Genomic DNA, 21,450 nt, shown 5'->3' with positions numbered 1-21,450 from the left:
ATTCATATAGATAGCAAACATTATTGGTGCCAGCACAGATCCTTGCGGTACTCCACTGATCACCTCTTTCCAGTCTGAATATTTTTCTCTGAGCACTACTCTCATCTTTCTACCAGTCAGAAAGTCCTCTATCCATTTTAGTAGGTTTCCCTGTATTCCTCCTATGTGTTCCAGTTTTTTTAGTAGTTTTCTGTGTGGTACTTTGTCAAAGGCTTTTTGCAAGTCTAGGAATGCACAATCAGCCCATCCATTTCTTTCTTGCACTATGTCTATTAGTCTTGAGTAAAAGCATATTAAGTTTGTGGAGCATGATCTTCCTTGTCTGAATCCGAATTGTCTTGGGTTTAATATGTCATTGTCTTCCAGATGTTTTACCCATCTATTCTTGATTATTTTCTCACAAATTTTGGCAATGGTGCTTGTTAGTGATACTGGCCTATAGTTGGTGGGTTCTTCTTTGTTTCCTCCTTTGTGTATTGGTACAATGTTAGCGTTTTTCCAGTCCTCGGGTATCTTTCCTTCTTTGAGTGAGCTGTTTATTAAGATGTGTATTTTGTCTGTTAGTTCTTCTTTGCACTCCTTTAAAATCCAATTTGCAATACCGTCCGGGCCATGTGATTTTCTGACATCCAGCCTTGATAAATGTTCTGATATTTCCTTTAGTGATGCTGTAAACTCATTCATGAGGGGAGATTTCTTGTTTTCGTCTATGTCACAATTCGGTATTTTCTCTCTGGTGAAAACAGATTTAAAGTGATTGTTCATGACTTCGGCCATCTCTAAATCTTCTGTGTATTCTATGTTTCCTTGGCATAGTTTCACCAATTCCTGTTTGTTTTTAAGTTTACCATTCACATACCGATAGAATAGTTTGGGTTGCTCTTTGCATTTGTCTATAATATCCTTCTCATGGTTCCTTTTCTCCTCATGTGTATGCATGTATGTGTGTATATCGTGGACGGCTCGTCCGCGGGACTGGGAGGTGGGACAGCTCGTCCACAGGAATATGGACATCTCGTCCAATGACTTTTTTTTTAAGAATAATAAACATAATTTGCAGAACAATTAAACTTTATTTACATATTTATATATACAGAATACAGGTGTGATTATTTCTTTTTTATCATAGTTGGAGCTATTCTAGGGTGTTAAAATAAGCATGTCCATAACATTTATAAACACATCTATTACTTACCAGAATATATCATCTAAAGCAAATTTTAATGAAATAACATGAAATATCATTAAAAAAAGGTAATAAAATAATTGTCTAAAAGTTTTTTGAAATCTTGTCCGTGGACGAGTTGACCACCCATGGTGGTGTCTGTGGACGGGTTGTCCTGCTTTGCAGTTTTGTGGACGGGGTGTCCGTGGACGAGTTGTCCTACAATCGTGTATATATATGTGTAGATGTGTATGTACCATACTACCATGTAACAAAAATAAATAAATGAAAATAATTTTTTCCTTAAGGGAGAGCAACTCCCCATAAGCTTTGCTTCTCGCTCTCCCTTTTCAACTACCAATTTTATATAAAAAAAAAATGTATATATGTATGTCTAATTGTATTTAATATTGTTGAATAAACCTATAATAATAATAATAAAAAAAAATAAAAATACTTACTTTGCATCCAGAGTGAGAGAGAGAGAGAGAGAGAGAGAGAGAGAGAGAGAGAGAGAGAGAGAGAGAGAGAGAGAGGGAAGAGAGAGAGGGAAGAGAGAGAGGAGAGAGAAAAGAGAAAGAGAGAGAAGAGATAGAGAGAAGAGATAGAGGGAAGAGAGAGGGAAGAGAGAGAGAGAGAGAGAGAGAGAGAGAGAGAGAGAGAGAGAGAGAGAGAGAGAGAGGAGAGAGAGAGGAGAGAGAGGAGAGAGAGAGGGAAGAGAGAGAGAGAGGGAAGAGAGAGAGAGGGAAGAGAGAGAGAGGGAAGAGAGAGAGATAGAGATAGAGAGAGAGATAGAGAGAGAGATAGAGAGAGATAGAGAGAGAGAGAGAGAGAGAGAGAGAGAGAGAGAGAGAGAGAGAGAGAGAAGAGAGAGAGAGTGAAGGAAGAGATAGAGAGTGAGTGTTGTGTTTATTTTTCAGTTTATTCTTTTTTTTTACCTTAATGAGGCTATCTCATATGTGGAATTAGGATTGAAAAATTTCCTGACATCTTTTGAAATGTGTTTTTTGTTCACCATCTCGATGGTAGTTACTATTTCACCCACTGCTCCTTCTGTGGATGGGTACAGGCTAATTTTAAAGGTCTCCAACTTTTCCTCTATATCTTTTGAGAACTCTTACCACTTTGCCAGAAAGGCAAATGCAGTCTTTATTTGAATACTCTACTCTTATACTTCTACTACCATGAAGATTTCTATTATTTCTTTCATAATGACTTACCATGGTGTAGTTGTCATCACTGTGACATCCTCCAACATTTATGGTGATCTTTGGCACAGAGGCACAGGACACAGCTGCCATCATTGCTCCTTTGCCTTTGAGGCCCTGGGCTCTTTCCAGTGGTTCTTTTCCCATGGCCACGGCTCCAGACTTCCCAGAATTCTAAGAAAATTTAAAATAATAAAGTGTGATATATTCACCACTATAATCAAATAGTTACATGTGAGATCCTCCAACACCACTGTATTTACATTCCTCCCAAAACTTTCTAAACACTTATTCAAAACCTATCAAAAAAAAAAAAAAAAAAAAATCCCTCTTCTCTTTACTTTCTTCCCTACGAGGTCCACATGCACTCACAAAAATCCAAATTTCCTAACCCAGTTTCACTTTCACTCACATTAACTTTGAAGATAGTTCCTCCACTCCACCATACACTCTCCTATCTCATCAACAATTATCATATCATATTTAGAGAGATAAGTAGATCATGGAACATAAATATTTTTCTCTGTTCTGGCTAGTTTTACTAGTTCCCCTCAATGGATGCGAAAGCTATCAGGATGTCTTGAAAGGGATTATGTGCATGGCTGCTGTCTACCTGAAGGAAAATGATGGGTATCCCACGCTGCTGACAAATCTGGACAAAATGTGACCCTTTTAGTCCATCTTCATATGTCAGATTACCTGCATTTGCAAGTATACCTATTGCCCGTCTGAAAAATAAAAATGAAAGGAAAGTACTTTATGCTAGGAGACAAACAATATCAGCAAACTCATCTATAAAGAGAAGTTCTCTATTACAGATAATGCCTCGAGTGCCACTGACTGGAAACCTGGAGCCCCACAGTAGCTGGGAATGGCCTCTTATAGATAAATCAATCCATTGCCCCTGTTTTCTCTTGAAGAAGACTAGTGGCCTTGAACAAACTGGCAACGGCCTCAGGGTGCATCCTGCATCCACAAGTCACTCAGATACTACAGTATGACATATTCTATCTCCTCTGAGTGGTGGTTGCATTTGGGGTAGTTTGAATCTATGGTCATGCCTATTTTCTGTTAGTATTGTTTCAATGATGGGTTAATTAATCAATTTGTTGCCCCTGGTCTCTTTTGCATAAGATCTGTGGCCTTCAGGTAATAACTGGCCACAGCCTCCAAGTGAATCCACAAGTCATACATACATTTACCAAAGGCTTTCCCCCCCCCCTTTTTTTTCCCTGTGGTGGGGGAAAAGAATACTGCCACCAAGCCTTTCCACTTGGATCGTAAGAGGCGAGAAGAAAGGGACGGGGATTGGGACTAGGCATCTTTCTCCTTGTAGCCCCACGGGGGACATTCCTAAAAGAAAAAGCAAAGGCATAAGAGGGTCTGGGAGTTTTCCGACCAGTGCCCTAAGGTTTGGGTCTTTTAATGTGCATGGATGTGGTACATATGAGAGTAAAAGGGAAGAGATAGGTAGTATGTTTGTGAGAAGAAAGATGGATGTATTGGCTTTGAGTGAAACTAAGCTGAAAGGGAAGGGCGATTGTAAGTTTGGGAGTGTAAGTGGGAGGTTATCAGGAGTGAAGAGAGGGTGAGGGAGGGAAGGGGTGGCTATACTAGTAAGTGAAGAGATAGGTAAACGTGTAGTGGAGTGAAAGGAGGTTTCCTCAAGGATAATGTGGATGAAGGTGAAACTGGGAAAGGAGATGTGGGTTTTTGTAAGTGCTTATGGGCCTGGCAGTGTGAAGAGCATAGAAGAAAGGGAGGCTTTTTGGATATATTTAAATGAGTGCATAGAGGACTTAGGGAGAAATATCAATGTAATACTACTAGGAGACCTTAATGCTAGGGTAGGAAATGATCCAATTGATGGAGTGGTTGGGAAATGTGGAGTTCCAGGAAAGAATCGTAGTGGAGAGTTGATTGGGGAAATGTGTCTAGAAAGAGATCTGATGATAGCAAATACAGTGTTTCGGAAGAAAGTCAAGCCTAAGTACACATGGGAGAGGGTGGTGGAGGGAAGGAAGGTAGATAGAGCGTTAATGGACTATGTAGTGGTAAATAGGATTATGATAGGAAGAGTTAAGGATGTACATGTGCTAAGGGGAGAGGGTGGGGGAATATCAGATCATTTTTTGGTGGAAGGTAAGTTGAGAGTGGACGATAGATGGAGAAAGAGGAAAGGGACAAAAGGTAGGGAGGTGCTTAGAGTGAACTCTTTAAATGAAAAGGAAAAGGAGGAGTACAAAAAGAAGCTGAAGGAGGAGTGGGAGGGAGTGAAGGATAGAGTAGAGCTAGGTGTGGAGGAGGAATGGGGATGGTTCAAGGAGGGAGTCACAAAGTGTGCAAGGATGGTGTGTGGAACAAGAATAACAGGAGGAAATAGAAGGAAGGGTACTGAATGGTGGGATGAGGAAACAAAGAAGGTTGTAGAAGAGAAGTAGCGAGCTTTCACAGATTGGTTACAAAATAGGACAAGGGAGTCATATGAGAGGTACAAAGAAAAGAAAAGAGAAGTAAAGCAAAAGGTAAAGGAGGCAAAGAGGAGAGCAGATGTGAAATGGGGTAAGAGTATGACAGAAAATTGTGAAAGTAATAAAAAGATGTTTTGGAAAGAAATTAAGAGAGGAGGAGGAGGCGAATCAAATAGAGAAGAAAAGGTAAAAGGTGCAGATGGAGAGATGATAATGGAAGAGAAGGCAGTAAGGGGAAGATGGGCAGAGTATTTTAGGGAGTTGCTAAATGTGAAGGAGGATAGGGAGGGAAAGATAGCTGCAGTGGGAAATGCTAAGAAAATGTCCGTGATGAGTGAGGAAAATGGAGGAGAAATAAGGAAGGATGAAGTGAAGGCAGTTGTTAACCTCTTTCCTCCGGGGCACATCGCACGGCTGGCAGCATTAGCTGCCCAACGTGCGATGTCTCGTCATAATAATTGCACTATAAAAAATAAAGTCAGTGCTAAATTGCCGGTCTCTTTCACCCGTGTATTTTGATAACCATAGAAAACTGATGAAGCCAGTTTAGAGAGAATGAAAATTATGTAGGTACGACTACAATAAATATAATCAAGATGGTGACTTTGCCATCAGCGAGTACCTACTTGCTCCTCATGCCGCCTACGTAGGCGGCACCGTATGGAAGTGGTTAAGATGATGAAAGCAGGTAAGGCACCTGGTCTGGATGGATGCCATGCAGAATGTCTAAAAAAAGGAGGTACAGTGATGGTGGACTGGCTGGTGAGGTTATTTAATGTTTGCTGGAGAGAGGGTAGAGTGCCGGAGGACTGGAGGAGTGCCTGTATAGTTCCACTTTACAAGGGAAAAGGGGACAAGTGTGAATGTAGTAGTTTCAGAGGGATTAGCTTGTTAAGTGTAATTGGGAAGGCTTATGGGAGGATCTTGATTGAGAGGATTAGGAGAGGAACAGAGGGAGTAATTGGTGAGGAACAGTGTGGATTTAGGACAGGTAGAGGTTGTGTAGATCAGATTTTTGTGGTAAGACAGATATGTGAGAAAGCTATAGGAAAGAGGAAGGATATTTTTTGGGTCTTTATAGACCTGGAAAAGGCTTACAATAGGGTAGACAGAAAGGCACTGTGGGAGGTTCTGCAGATATATGGGATAGGAGGAAAGCTTCAAGGAGCTGTCAAGAGTTTTTATGAGAGTAGAGCTTGTGTCAGGATTAGAAATGGAGAAAATGAGTGGTTCGAGGTAAAGGTGGGACTTCGTCAAGGATGCGTTATGTCGCCCTGGCTGTTCAACTTATACAAGGATGGGGTAGTGCGAGAGATAAATGCAAGGGTAGTGGGTCAGGGATTGGAGATGGTTAAAGAAAGTGGAGAAAAGTGGGAGGTGAGCTAACTGTTGTTTGCGAACGACACTGCGCTTGTGGCAGGATCGGAGGAGGGATTGAGGAAGTTGGTGACAGAGTTTGGGAGAGTGTGTGATAGAAGAAAGCTGAAGATAAATGTGGGTAAAAGTAAGGTGATGAGATGTACAAGGGGTGAAAGTGACAGTAGTCTGGAAGTGAGCATTAAGGGAGAGCGACTGGAGGAAGTGGATGGTTTTACATAATTGGGTGCAAATGTGGCAGGAAAAGATGGAGTGAAAGTGGAGGTAGAATGTAGATTGAGAGAAGCGAGTAAATGCCTTGGTGGATTAAAAAGTGTAATGAGGAATTGACATTTGGGAATGGATGCTAAAAGGAGACTATATGAAGGAGTGATTGTGCCAACAACACTGTATGGGGCAGAAACATGGAACATCAGAGAGGAAGAGAGAAGGAGTTTGAATGTGTTTGAGATGAAGTGTCTGAGAAGTATGATGGGGGTTACTAGGCTGGATAGAGTGAAAAATGAGGAGGTGAGGAGGAGAACGGGGGTGGAAAGGGGGTTGGGAGATAGGGTTGATGAAAGAGTATTAGGATAGTTTGGACACATGGAAAGAATGAGTGAAGAAAGACTAGTAAAAGAGGTATGGAAGGCAGATGTGGAGGGAGTGAACATGAAGGGATGTCCTAGGATGAGGTGGATGGATGGGGTGAAAGGGGCTTTGGGGAAGAGGGGAATGTCTGTTGAGGAAGGATGGGAGAGGACAGAAGACAGGGGTGAATGGAAAATGGTTGTATATGGATGATGTTGTGATGCATGAGGTGGAATGTGTGGGGGGATGGGGGGTGAGGTAGTATGTGTGAGCAAATTTTGACACAGCCCAAAGGGATTTCTCCACGTCCTCTCCTTTATGCATGGGGGGACGGAGAGGGGGGGGTCGCTGATTTAATGAAGCAGCCTTCCTGTGGATGTGCTCTGTCTTGCGACACTGCTTCTGACTCAGGGCAGTGGACAAGGTGCAGGGATGGACCCGTCATCCAGGAAGTGCTAAGATGAGAGGGAGGGTGGAGGGGTGTGGAGTGTATTCAGGGATGGAATGGGTGGGAATGATTTTATGCCTTTTCCTTTTTGGCTACCTCTCTTGTAAGGGGGAAAAAGCCTTGGTATATGTATGTATGTATAAAGGAGGTAGCTATAAAACAAAGGCATTAAAACCACTCCTACCCACTCCATCCATACCACATTCCACCCCCATCCCCTCCATCCCTCCCATCCTGGCACCTCCTGGACGACGGGTCACCCCCCTACATCCTGCCCATTGTCCCGGGCCACAAGCCGTGTCACAAGACAGAACACATCCACAGAAAGGCCACTTCATTAAATTGGGGCCCCCCTCTCCATCCCCTCATGCAGAAAAGGAGAAGACGGGAGTCCACAAGTCAGAGTAAATATATTATATTGTTGTCATGGGATTGTTAGTGTGAAGCATTGTAGTATGAGGTGTTTTATGTTCTCTGTGGGATGGTTGGATCTGGGACAGTTTGAATCTGTGGCCAGGCCTATTTTGTGTTCATACTGTCTTCATGCTGGATGGTGTCCTGAGCACAGGTGTACGTGTGGTTCTTATCAGGTGGGAGAGGATTTTTTCTGTGAGGCTTAATATGAAAATATATATAAATTAACTTCACTCTATCCAAAAATTGCATTATCATATGACTCCAGGAAGACATCTATTGTGTAAAACAAGAACTATCTACCTGTACATGCTGTGTAACCCTAAACTGACTATTGGACAATGTCTGAACAAAGGCAATACTTACCCTTCAAGAAGAGCATAACCAGCAATGAGGTTTTTGCCATACAATTTCTTGAAGTCACGAAATCTGCTGCCATCAACTAGTCGTGCAATGATTCCATACATGGCTGTCATATCCATTGTGTCTAGTCCACAAAGCACTGTTGGTAATTAATGTAAAATCTATATATGAAGGGCTTTTTCCCCATATAGGGGAGGTAGCCAAAAGGCATCTACCCACTAATGTAATGCAATATATATGATAATGTAAAATAGTCCCAATTTCTTTTTTATATTTGATAGCACATAATGCAATATGTGATAAAGATTTCATACAAGTGATCATCTACAAGTATTCAACAGAATGCTTTTTTTCAGTCATATCTATTTGAATGAAAAATATGACAATGAGGAAATTTTTTGCCCTCATAAGAAAAGCTCAAAAGCGACAGTTTAGTATATAGGCAGATAGTAAATAGGGACAACTGTCTTTGATATACGTAAGACAGACACATACCATTAAGATCAGCTGTTGAATAAAGAGGTTCCTCAAAGTTCAGTGGTTTACCATTGTGATTTATGTTAAGTGTTGCTACTACATCTCTTACTGCCAAGATACCTTCTTCTTCTGTGGCAGCAAAATAATCTGTGCAGCCACTCACACTGAAAAAAAATACAATTTACTGCATTAATCCTAAGTTTACAAAGTTACAAGGAGTTGCAATTTTGGATAGAGTGAGAAACAAGGAGGTGAGGAGGAGAGCATGGCTGGAAAAGGAGATGGTAGATAGGGCTTGTGAAAGAGTATTGAACAAGTATTAGGATGGTTTGGACACATGGAAAGAATGAGTGAAGAAAGATTAGTAAAAGAGGTGTGGAAGGCAGAGGTGGATGGAGTGAATTTGAAGGGACAACCAAGGATGAGATGGATGGATGAGGTGAAAGGGGTTTTCAGCAAGAGGGGAATATCTATTGAGTAAGGAAGGGAGAAGGCAGGAGATAGGGGTGAATGGAGAATAACTGTATATGGATGATACTGTGATGCAAAGAATGGATGGGACAGGGGATGGGGATGTATGGAATGATTATGTGTGAATGATATTTTGATGCAGCCACCATATTCTCTATTTTCCATGAGGGGACAGAAGGAAGGGAGGGTTGCCAATAAGTGAAGCACCCTTGCTGTGGATGTGCTGTGGTTTTCTGTATTGCTTCTAACCTGGGGCAGTGGGTGGAAGACAGGGATGACCCTTCATCCACAAGGACCTAAGATGAGAGGGAGGAAAGGATGGTGGATGGGAGTGGAATAGGTGGGAGTGGGTATATGCCTTTTGACTTGACTATTTCCCATCTAAGGGGGTAAAAGACCTTCGTATACAGGTAGATAGATAAAAACATAAGTTTCTTTAAGTTACTCATAAATGGAATTTAACATAAGAAATCAGAGAATATTTTCTTAAGATACAGCAAGATAAGAATTTGAATCTTTTTTAAGTTTTTCTTATTCAAAGTTCAGTCACAAAGAATTTGTAAATGTACATAGCTAAATACTTCTGAACAATCTGCAATCTGCCATGAAATCAAATTCTACAGCTCTAGATCAAATGAACAATCTAAAAATCTTACAACAAAAACAAAGCTGAATTCCAAACTATGCTTTAATAGCACCTTGAGTGTAGTGTTGCTCCTCCTAAATCTTCTGCAGAAACTTCCTCCCCTGTAGCAGCTTTGACAAGTGGAGGACCTCCAAGAAAAACTGTACCAATCCTGTCTACAATAGCTGAATCCTCACACATAGTGGGACAGTATGCACCTGAAATTCAAGAAGAATTATTTTCATATTTCACAGAACTGACTTTGGAAATGTGGGGAAATCATCACACTAATAAAACATTAAAATATCCATCATCATACATGAAGGAGGAAATAAGGAGACACCAATGAATTATAGACTAAACAATGAGAAGTAGAAGATGCCAACTTCATGGAGGGAACCCTTGGTCAGAAGATCCCTGTGATGTCAACAAGTAGACAGATTTACCCCTACCCCTCCTGAGGGATGTGGCTCTCATAGTTCAGCATTTGGTCTTTAGACAGAGCCAGTTTCTTTTTACACTCTCACTTATGGCAGCATTGCTAGCGATCATTCAAAAAATTCGGGCACATGAACAAATATTAGGTAAACATTTCAAAAGAATCTCTATGATGGTGGCAACATTCATACAAAGTTATACAACTGTATTTCATTTCTATTTTTTTTATACAGCATAAAACTAATAAAATATTGGCAACCTCTGGCAATCCCATTGCACAAAAAACATGCTGTATATTGAAATAGCATCAACATTTCTATAGCTATTTTGCTTTTTGCTACAGAATTGTGTTTATGGAGATATTTGGCAACTCCTCCTACCAGCATGCCCCACAAAGACAGTGGACAGGGCACCAGTACTCTTGAAAAGGTCAAAGTAAGATGACGTTGCTCCTGGGGCTCTCGCCGTACGCAACAATTTTGATTCCTTGCCCTGTATTGTTGTTGTGATCATGGAAAAATCAACGAGAAACAAGAGAGTGAAGCGGCAGAATATAGAGCGGGCCCGTGAGTGCCTGAAATAGAAACAAGGAAAACGAAAGAGGAGAAAAGTAGCACAGCTGCACCCAGCACTCTGCAAGCATCTACTAGCCACGCCCACCTTAAACCTCCTCCACCATTGCCACACCACTCACCCTCACATCACATCTCATCAGCAAGAGGAAATTGGAGATTTGTGGGAAGTTGGTATTTGGCTCGCAAATTGGTTTTGGTGCGTATCGTAAACAAGGGCCTTGCGTGGCTTGGCTTGGTAGTGCCCAGCCACCACGCTTCCCAGGGACGCACCCTTTGTTCCGGGCTAACTCCGCCCCATGCAAGGTCACGTGATTGTAGGCCTAAAAGGTGATTGGACGGCGCATGGCAGGAGGCCGCCTGCCATCCGAGTGCGGCACGCTCGAGAGAGCGGGCACTCCAAGGCCAAGAGTCGACGGAGGCGGTCACGACGCAGTACCATCCGGTCACGAAGCAGTACCATCGCCAAGAGTAAGGTTACTTTCAGTGTAAGTACAGTTGCCACAACTTGCCACATTTCCGTATCCCCTGTAGTCAAACTCCGAAACATATTTAAAAATAATTCACATAATAAAGTAGAGCCAACACACCAGTGTTTATATTGCCCAGCAATTGTAGTCCCATACCAAAGTGGTATAACCAACATCCCATAGATTTGCTATACATCACAACCATCAAACAAATGATCACAAAAAATGATCGTGAAAATTTAAATCCCCTATCCTGTAAAATTTGTTTTTATTCTTTCTGTTGTAATATCTTCGGTTGTTTTTTATGGATTTTTGTAATTTTTGTTTCATTTGAAAGAAAACATCATGCTCTTTATTTTCTACAGTAAAAAATAAAAGAAATTTGATTTAATTTATTTTTTATTTTTATTAAACCTGAATTTCGCAGGATTTTTTAATTATTCAGAGAAACAAATTAATAAAAAGTCAGAGGTATTAGTTTGATGAAATGTATTCAATAGAATTTGTTCCCCAGACTCTAAGCTTTCATTTCATGCCAAGCTGAATGATGTGGAAGGATTTTCCATTACGTAATTAGAGCTTCACTAGAGCTCATTATATCTTCACTAAATATTCATGGGAGGAACACAATACCTTGAGGAATTATACACTAATGTAAGGGGTAATTATACCTAAGTACATTGAACACATATTTGAAAATTTAATTTCACCTACTCTATAAAGCAATGCGACACTACCTTAAGTCCCAACACTCTCCTTCTCTTATATACCAATTTTTTCCACATCAGGAAGTGTGTGAAATGGTGGAAGAAATACAAGTGAAGTTGAGAAAGATCTTGGGCCCAGTTTGGATACTGAGTGTAAGCTTCTGAGGGCTACACCTCCTGATGGAAGCAAAGGAGATGATAGATTTTGAAAATGGGCAGCTTCACTGTTCAACTTGCTTGACCACCACAAGCAGGTACTCCTTACTGGTCCATCAAAAATCTCTTGGGATTGAATGTGTCTTAGACTGTGTCTTATGCTTCGTCTATGACTACTCATACTGTTCTGTATGGGGGTATCTTCCTGTTTTATCCACTGAGGATATATGATTACATTTGAATATGCTGGTGAAGTGATCATTTTTGATGATGGGAGAGAACTGTGTATTCTGATTTTGTTGAAGAATCTAAGCATGAAGGCTACTTGAACAGAAATTCTAAAAGCAAAGCTTTTTCAAGAGAAATTTTGGGAACTACTTAAACTCTTACCTCCTGCTGTACATGACCCGCACACAAGTGCAATTTGTGGAATACCTTCAGCAGACATGACAGCCTCATTGTAAAAAGCACGACCACCATGATTTTTGTCTGGAAACAGCTCTGACTGCAACATAAATAAGCTCATTTAGTCAATACTCTCATGTGATTTACTTAAACATAGTGGACTCATTATGTAATCTTCACAAACTGTATTCAACCTATATGCTACTATCTGTCATTCCCTCCACATTTGTCTCTTTCACTTCTTCCTGCTTAAACTGTATAAAAATTGCACTTCATTTCTTCTCCAGCAATGTTGCCAGTTCATCTCCACTGCACCCACCTCATGGAATGTGTTATCTTAGTCTACACCATTCTTCTCCAACTCTGTCATCCATACATTATCACTTGTTTGACCATGAGCTCTTATGGCTTCACTGACCCCCACCCACCCAATTTTTTCTCGGTCTACCCTTTGCTCTTACTCCCAGCACCCCTAAATCATGCATCTTCTCAGGATACCTACTCTTAGCCATTCTCATAACACTACAGTATCTTCGTTGTGGGACCACCCCCCAACCCCAAGAGTTGGGGCCATACAGCGGCAAACATCCCTGGCCACCGGCACTACGCAGGTGGCACCTATCCCCAGGAGGGGCTTTGGTCGCCTGCGTGAGTACCACATTCCTTTCACAACATGCACTGTTACATTTTTTCTGCACTGCGGAGTGCTTTTCCAGAGTTCACCCCTCTTCTTCTACTATTAGCCGGAGATGTAGAGACCAATCCTGGGCCCACCACAACATACACACCCAACATGCTCCAAACCCATTACTTCGAGCAAATAGACAAAGGGGTCAGTTCAATGCAACATATGCAAAAACTGGGCCCACTGCACTTGTACAACACTTGCAAATACAAATGAATACACAAACACATGGACATGTTCTACCTGCCCTCCAATAACCTCACTCCCATCTTCCCAACCACAGCCTACACCCTTGCCCACACCCAGTCTCCTCCCACCCTTGTCCTCAATCAATCCTCCCTCTCCTTTGTCCTCAATCACACCTTTCCCTACCTCTAACCCATATCCTATACCTTCCCCATCAACACCCTAACCCCAGAAGGCAACATACAACACATACAGAACACACAACATCGATGGCATCAACACAAAAAAACACAAACTCGAACACTTCCTCAAACAACACAACATACATGTTGCCATCATACAAGAAACAAAACTAAGAAACTCACACAAAACACCAATATTTCACAACTTCACCACCATTAGACATGACCCGACCAATGGCAATGGCGGACTCATCACCCTGGTCCACCAATCCATCTGTTTTGTGGACACAAGCGCCACAACCAAAATCCTCCTCCCTACCACAGATAACACCACAGAAATCCAATCTATTCTAATCTGTACAGGCAACAAATCAACACTGACAATAGTTAATATATACATTCCCCCCCAATCATCTCCCACAGTTCCAAACACCTTCAGGCCTCAACTTAATCAACTAGCCACAATCCCTAACCTCATCATGGGTGGTGACTTCAACGCCAAGTCGTCGGCCTGGTGTGTCGACAACCCAGACACAGACAGAGGGCTTGATATGCAGACTCAACTTGACTCACTGACCATCATGAACAACACACATAATCATACACATATCCCACACCAAGCCCTCTACACCCCCTCCTCTCCTGATATCACCTTCTGCTCCCCCTGCCTAACCCCAACAACTTCATGGAGAGTGGTCAGATCCAAGGGATCTGACCACCTTCCAATCATCATCACCACCAAAACAAGATGCACCCCAGTTGGCCACAGACACACACACACACCAATTACAAGAGAGCAAACTGGGAAGCTTTTACTGAAGATACAGAACAACATTTTGACACTTAACAGTACACCAATCACAAACATAAACAATGCTGTACACACTTTTAATACAATCATACAAAATGCAGACAAGAGATATATCCCTAGAGGCAACAGAAAATCACACAGCCCCAATTTCACAACAGAAATCCAAGGCTTCATCAGACAATGAGATAAATTTAAACACAATACCCCAACACCTATCCCTCAAAACATAGCAGACCAAATACAAACACTAAACATATATTACCAATAAAATACCTGAGCAAAAAACAAAATTGGCAAAAGTTTATCAATACACTTGATCACAAAACAAACACCAGCAAATTGTACAAAACACTCAACAGCATTACACTATCCAACAGTAACACAACATGCTCTCATACAGCAATAATCACAACAGGTAATTTACCCTCAAACAGACAACAAGCAAACACACTCATAAATCATTTTGCACAGACAAGCCATCTCACTTCTCACCCTGACAACCGACGCACCATTTGATGTAAGAAAGACTTTCCCACTGACTCATAGACTATACACCCTTCATAGACAGTCAGACAAAACACATAATACATAACCTCAAGCACTCATCTGCCTGTGGCCCTGACAACATAAGTAACATCCACCTTATGGTAATTGTGATTCAACAAATACAAGAATGTCCGAGAACTTACTTGGTTGCATTCTCAGACAATTGGTCTGAAATGATGTAGAATTTAAAGGCTTCTTATGAGAAGACATAAGAAGGTCCTTTGCCATCAGGTTTCAAGATAGGAGTATCAGGTTCCAGAGCTCTGGGTCATCTGAATAGTCCGACAAAAGTAGCCGTATTCGGCGGGACTCTTACATGTTCGAAAAGCTCGAAGCCACGGGTTAACTTTCATCTTGAGCAAATTCTCAAAGTTTCCCAATTTTTAAACCAAAATTACTTTATAGATTCAATAAATATAAGGGAGGGGAGTTTAATCATATTTTATCTAAAGTTACGATAGGTTTGGTTCGAAGATTCGGAAAAGGTTCCTGAATCGAAAGAAATTACCATAATGCTTTGAAGGAAATCACCAAACCAAGGTAAACATTACAATACCCAAACAACAATAACCACAACCTTCCCAACAACAAAAAGAAAGTGTTTAATGAATATAACACTTTCGAGGAAATTTTACAACAACTTCTTAAGTGCTAGGGACCTTACTTGGTCTCTAGAGGCTAGCGCAGTCTTACGAGTTGGTCTCAAAGAGGTAGGTTCTGGGGAGATACAATCATTTTCCAAAGAAATAACCTCCTCCAAGTTAGAGGCTTCTTCAAAAGGCTCCAACTTGCTAACCTGCAAAATGGGATCCCCAGGGGATTCATTCTCATGACGGGAATGTAACTCAGCATGGAGTTCTAGAAGGATTAAAAGTCTAACGTTGACTTTGATAGAGTTTCCATCGGGCTTAATGACAGAGACAGTATGTATCACATGGTCTTGGTCAGGAAAGGTCTCAATAACCCGAACTAAGGAGCCAGAAAGGTCTGGTCTTAAAAGGGAGTTTCAAAAAAGCAATGTCACCCTTCTCCCAGCTTCTAGAACTGTGGTAGGCAGCTCTATCCCTTTCCCTTAAGCTGACCAAGTACTCTGTCAGCCATCGTTTCTTAAACTCTTCATAAAAATAATCCCTACAATCCATGACTAAGTTAAGAAGAGAAGGATAGTCTTCTCCTGATTCCCATTCAGGGACTTGTTCCAAGTCTCCAAACATCAAGGAAGGAATGGTCCTTCCAATAAGGAAATGATTTGGGGTAATGACATCTACCTCATTTTCACAGGAACGATATGTAAGAGGTCTATTGTTCAAAATTTTTTGAACATCGGACAAAAGAGTGGTAATCTCAGCCAGGGAAGGAACAGACCTACCCAATACCTTATAGAGACATTGTTTCACTGTCTGAATTAACCTTTCCCAAGTGGCACCATACCATGCAGCATAAACAGGGATGGTTCTATGCTGAACACGGGAAGTTTTAAACTTCTCTTCAAATTCAGAAGACAAAAGTTGTTCAATAACACTTCCCACTTGTACGAAGGATTTAGCATTATCAGAATAAACAGCAGAAGGAATTCCATATCTGTTAGCAAACCTAACAAAAGCCAAAATGAACTCAGGAGTGGACATAGTATCCACAACTTCCAAATGAACAGCTCTAGTATTGAAACAAGTAAATATCAAAATATAAGCCTTTACCTTATCTCCATTCCTGTCTCTAACCCATAAATGCCCCATGTAATCCACACCAGTATGGGCAAAGGGCACACTTAGATTCACTCTAGAGGCAGGTAAAGAGGAAGGAGAAGGATAATTAACCGCATGGGAATTGTATTTCCTACAAACTATACAACCCTTCAAAATGTTTAAAACAGCTTGTCCGGCCTTAAGGATCCAGAATCCATGCATGCGAAGGAAATTAAGTGTAGCTTGTAGTCCCGTGTGCATAACTTGGCAATGTGCATAGAATATTAAGTGATGAGATTTTGACAAAAAAAAAAAAGGGGTTGACAACCTCATATTTGAGCTCAATGTTCTTGTCAATTCTGCCCACAGGACTGTTCTATCCCCCACACTCTTTAATCTATACATGCATGATATACCCACACCAGACACCACAGAAATACAAATCTCTTCCTACGCAGAGAACATAACAATCACATATACACATCGTAACACAGACAAAGCCACAGAAATAATAGTCATACCTTGATACACTCAACACATGGTTTATTACAGACTCAAAATAGCACCAGCCAAATCTACAGCACCACTTCTCACCAACTGGACAATACTAATACCACACACACACATCCCGAAAATTCTTGGTGTAACATATGATACATCCATGTCATTTAACCCCTTCCCATATTTTTTTTTTTTTTTTTTTTCATCATTTCATTTTCAGATGATTTTTTGTTTTTTTGTTTTATATAGTATTTTTCATGCTGATTATGAAAAACAATTTTTTTTTTTAATTTTACTCCCATTTTTGCAGTTGACTTTTTATTTTGAAAATACCTTTGTAGGCAAAAAACAAGTTAACTCATCTTCCTCTAAACCATATGTACAAAATATTTCACTCCAAACCATAATTCCAGGATTTCCTGTGAATGGGAAACATGGTGGTGCTGCATTCATGCAGTCCTCTGACAACTCGAGGCTTATCCAGGCTCTCCCATCACCTCCCTCCTCCTCATCATCATCACTTGTAGAGAAATAGTCATTGTTTGATGATCTGGCACTGCCATTAGAAGTATTCAAGCTAATGAGGGTAGGTTCATATTCATTATCTTCCTCAGAATTAGACATTTGGGGTGTAATTTCTTTGAAAAAGCTTTAAAAAACGAGTGGTCATATGGATGAAAACTGCACCCAACCACAGTGGTTGCCATAGCAAGTCTAGTAAGAAAGCAGCCTTGAACTGCCTCAGCACTACCTTGTACACCTCTGCCAGCCGTATGATTTGCTGAGAATACTCATTTCACACGTAGAATGGCTTAGAAAGGCTCAGAATTGACGAGTAAATACGTCTATAGCTAGTTTTTGAAGGTTAAGTTTTAGAAAAGTATTCTTGTCAATGACTGAAAAAGGAACATTAAGTGAAAACGAGTATACCCGTTTCTGCCGGGGAAGAGGTTAAACAACACATCACAAACATAAAAAATAAATGCACACCTAGACTCAATGCACTTAAATCATCAATCACTGGAACAACATTTGGACAAAACAAAGAAACTAATACTACAATATACAAATGATGCATACGCTCAGTGATGAATTATGAAAGTCCAGCATGGGCACTTAATCTCAGTGAGACACACCCCAATACCCTTCAGACCATACAAAACAAAACATTAAAAACAATTACAGGCTGCACATATACAACACCTACAGACCACCTACACTATGAAACAAAAGTCCTCAAATTCAAAGATCACCTTGACATGAGAGGCACACAAACACAACACACTCACTATGCTACATGGCAGAACACCCACACACACCAAGAAATATATAAAAAAATATATATATATCTATATCACACAAAAAATACTCTCTTATCTTCTTCCAAAACCACCAAACACCAGCCTCCAGAAACATATTCATAATCACATCACTCACTGCTCCATTAACACACTAAAGGACAACACATTGCTGCATGCCAGACCCCCTGATATCCATCTCTCTCAATCCTCTCTCCCACAAAAGGACAGAGTCCACCTGGCCAGACTGCGATGTGGTCACCACCCAGCCCTTCTAAGCTACCAGAAGAGACTGGATGACCACATTGTGGACAAATGCCCAGGATGTAACACTTCATTCCATACTATTCAACACATCATGGAAGACTGCATTATACACAATCATGCATGCAAACAACACAACATATACTCCATAAAGGATTAGTGGGAAAACTCTGTTTCGGCTGTGGCATTCCTTGGGGAAACGGGACTGCTCGGACAGGCAGTCTAGGGAACAACAACAACATGACCACACTACCTCAGGTTTCACTGTTCTACCCTTTCTCCCAATCGCATCTATATCCCAATCCATTAATCCCTTAAACACTGATGATATTAAATGATACTCAAACATCCTAGTGGCACCATCATATGATGTAGCAACACAAAAAAACTCCCATGAGCTTTTGAAAAGCTTCTTGAAAATGTGCATGAAATGATAGTTGTGACAAAGTTCTGGAGATGCAGTGAAGTGATCCAATAATATTCTGTGATAATAATAAGAAATACAATGAAATACTACTTAGCAAAATTAACTTGAAGTACTGTGAGTTAGGCAACACTGTCCATTACTGGAGAGCTACACTGTAGTGCCAATTCAGTAACTTTTTGTTGTAGCATTGTACACAAAAAATAGGTGGTTCATCATATGTGTAGTGCTAATATATGTAACAACAGACAATATTACCAGTGTGAAAGACAAGTAATGTGAATGTACTGTGTCTTGCTACATTGCTTCTGACCCAAGGCAGTGAGCAGGATACAGGGATGACCCATCATCCATGAGGAGATAAAATGAGAGAGAGGAAAGGGTGGTGGAGGGGAGTGGAATGGGTGGGAGTGGGTATGTGCTTTTGACTTGGTTGTCTACCTTATAAGGGGGGGTAGAAGCTCTTGATATATAGAGATAGAAAGGCATTTGGACAAATAAATGAAATTACATGAAAATTTTTACCACTTCTTCAAATCAAAATCACTGCAATGCTGGCTGTTTATTTACATTTTGCTAAATATCCCTGTCAGTAACATGAGATGTAAACAAAATAACCCCCACAGCATAAGGGTTAAAAATCCTACCAATCTTTACTTTGTCATCATTCATAACTATCTGCATAGCCATCAAGCATCTTATTTTAACTGCCCTCACATAACTCTTTTCTCTAATGCATTTATCACCTAATCTTTACTCCCACACATAATAGTCGACAAAACTACTGCTTCATTTATTCTTTTATTGCTCAGACTAACATTCACTTATTTCTTTGTACCACTCCTACCTTCTCTTTTTGCACAGACCTGCAAAGGAAGAAAACCTCCACCTGAGTCCACAATATAGATGCTAGGGAGGTAATTAAGAGCAGCAATGTGATTTGAACGTAGGCTCTTGGTGACAGTGATTGGAAAGTAGGAGCCACCCTTCACAGTGGCATCATTAGCAGCCACCATGCAGTAATGACCATGAATCTTGCCAATCCCTATAAATATAATTAAAAAAAAAAGAACAACAGTAATACAATTAATCTTAACAGGGTAAAAGCAACACACAAACACACACACACTTTCAACGAACGGACGGCTTGACGAACGCTCTGAAGAAAAGTGCAGATTGTGGATACCAACGCAAAGAGAAGTGCCTTTTTGTATTTGCAGGGGGGGGGGGAATTGCTCGTGAGGTAGTGGGAAAGTAAGGAAAGAGGAGAGGGGGAGGGATTACTGGGGAAATGGAAGGTAATGAGGATGTGGAGGACTTGGCCCAGGCAGACGGGCGGAAGGTCAACATGAAACGACCACCGGATGACGAAATGGCAAATAAAAATGTAAAGATTAGAAGTATAGAGAGGAGAAATACAGTAGAAAGTGACGAGAATATGTTCCAGGGATTTAAAGAGGGTGGGGGGGACACAACCCCCCCCAGACTGATAAGACTAGAGGAGAGAGTTGATAAGGTGATCGAGGACTTGGAACGTAAGTTAGGTAATGTAGGCTCCATTCTCCAAAGAATTGAAAGATTGGAACAACTAGAGAAGGCTAACAGAAACTTAACTGAAGAAGTAGAGGACCTAAAAAGACAGTTAGGAAATGTAAAGGAGGAGAATGAGAAATTGAAGAAGAATAGTAATGAAAACAGTGAGAAAATAGCTACAGAAGCTAAAAATTGGAGAATAACTCAAGAAGGGAATAAGGTTTCATTCACTGACATAGTCAAACAGCAATTGAAAGAACATAATGAAGACTCAGTTATTAAAGTGATGAGACAGAAGGAGAATATAGTAAGAGAATTAGCTGACAAAAAGAAATGTATAATTATATTAGGAATGGAAGAGAAACATAACCCAGATAGAACCGCAAGAATCAAGGAGGAAAATGAAAGGGTAAGCAGTTTATTAAAATTAGTCCAGGAAGATGAACCAGAAATTATAAAGGAAATTGAGGAAAAATTCAGACTCGGAAAATATAGTACAGATAAGACCAGACCAATAAAGATTAAATTCAGGTCACAAACAACGGCAGAGAAAATTCTATCCAAGACAGGGAAACTAGCAACAAATGATCAATATAAAAAGGTATGGATAAAAAGAGAAATGAATAAGGAGGAAAGAGAGGCAGAAAAGCAGAAAAGAATTGAAGCTAAGGCAAAAAACGAGGAAAGAACGGAGTCAGAGAAAGAGAGATTCTATTGGAGAGTAGTGAACATGAAAATAAAGCAGTTCGACATACTAAAGAAAAACATAAGGGAAACAGAGAACACAATGGAAGTGGCAGAAAACTAAGAGTGGCTTACACAAATATAGATGGATTGATAACAGGATTGAATGAACTGAATGATTATTTGAAAGAAAAAGAACCGGACATAATGGGAATTGTAGAAACAAAATTAAAAGGCCCACTACCACCCAACAGTGTAGGACATGATACATACAATTATTGGATTAGAAACAGAGAGAAAAAAACAAGGGGGTG

The 21,450-nt window shown here is 40.6% G+C and overlaps 1 protein-coding gene across 12 annotated transcripts in view; it reads right to left on the bottom strand.

Moving 5' to 3' along the window:
• The window catches only part of LOC143026656 (uncharacterized), a 158,046-nt gene that overhangs the window by 54,580 nt on the left and 82,016 nt on the right, over positions 1–21,450 (bottom strand). For 10 of the 12 annotated variants that reach the window (XR_012966523.1, XR_012966522.1, XM_076187408.1 and 7 more), the window contains 7 exons: positions 19,786–19,964; positions 12,323–12,437; positions 9,663–9,807; positions 8,512–8,657; positions 8,020–8,155; positions 2,987–3,101; positions 2,386–2,547 (listed from right to left, as the gene is read on the bottom strand). Coding sequence is in view for 10 of the 12 variants with exons in the window: in XM_076187408.1 (XP_076043523.1) it covers positions 2,386–2,547; positions 2,987–3,101; positions 8,020–8,155; positions 8,512–8,657; positions 9,663–9,807; positions 12,323–12,437; positions 19,786–19,964 (998 nt within the window). In the remaining 2 variants the exon portion in view is untranslated. The remainder of the gene's footprint in view (positions 1–2,385; positions 2,548–2,986; positions 3,102–8,019; positions 8,156–8,511; positions 8,658–9,662; positions 9,808–12,322; positions 12,438–19,785; positions 19,965–21,450) is intronic. The other 2 variants (XM_076187418.1, XM_076187411.1) reach the window with 2 other exon arrangements.

Source organism: Oratosquilla oratoria, chromosome 6 (genome assembly GCF_046742065.1).
Source record: "Oratosquilla oratoria isolate Oo_2021 chromosome 6, ASM4674206v1, whole genome shotgun sequence".
NCBI lineage: Eukaryota > Metazoa > Arthropoda > Malacostraca > Stomatopoda > Squillidae > Oratosquilla > Oratosquilla oratoria.
Note: the sequence above shows the minus strand (reverse complement) of the source record. Positions and strands in the feature narration are given on the sequence as shown.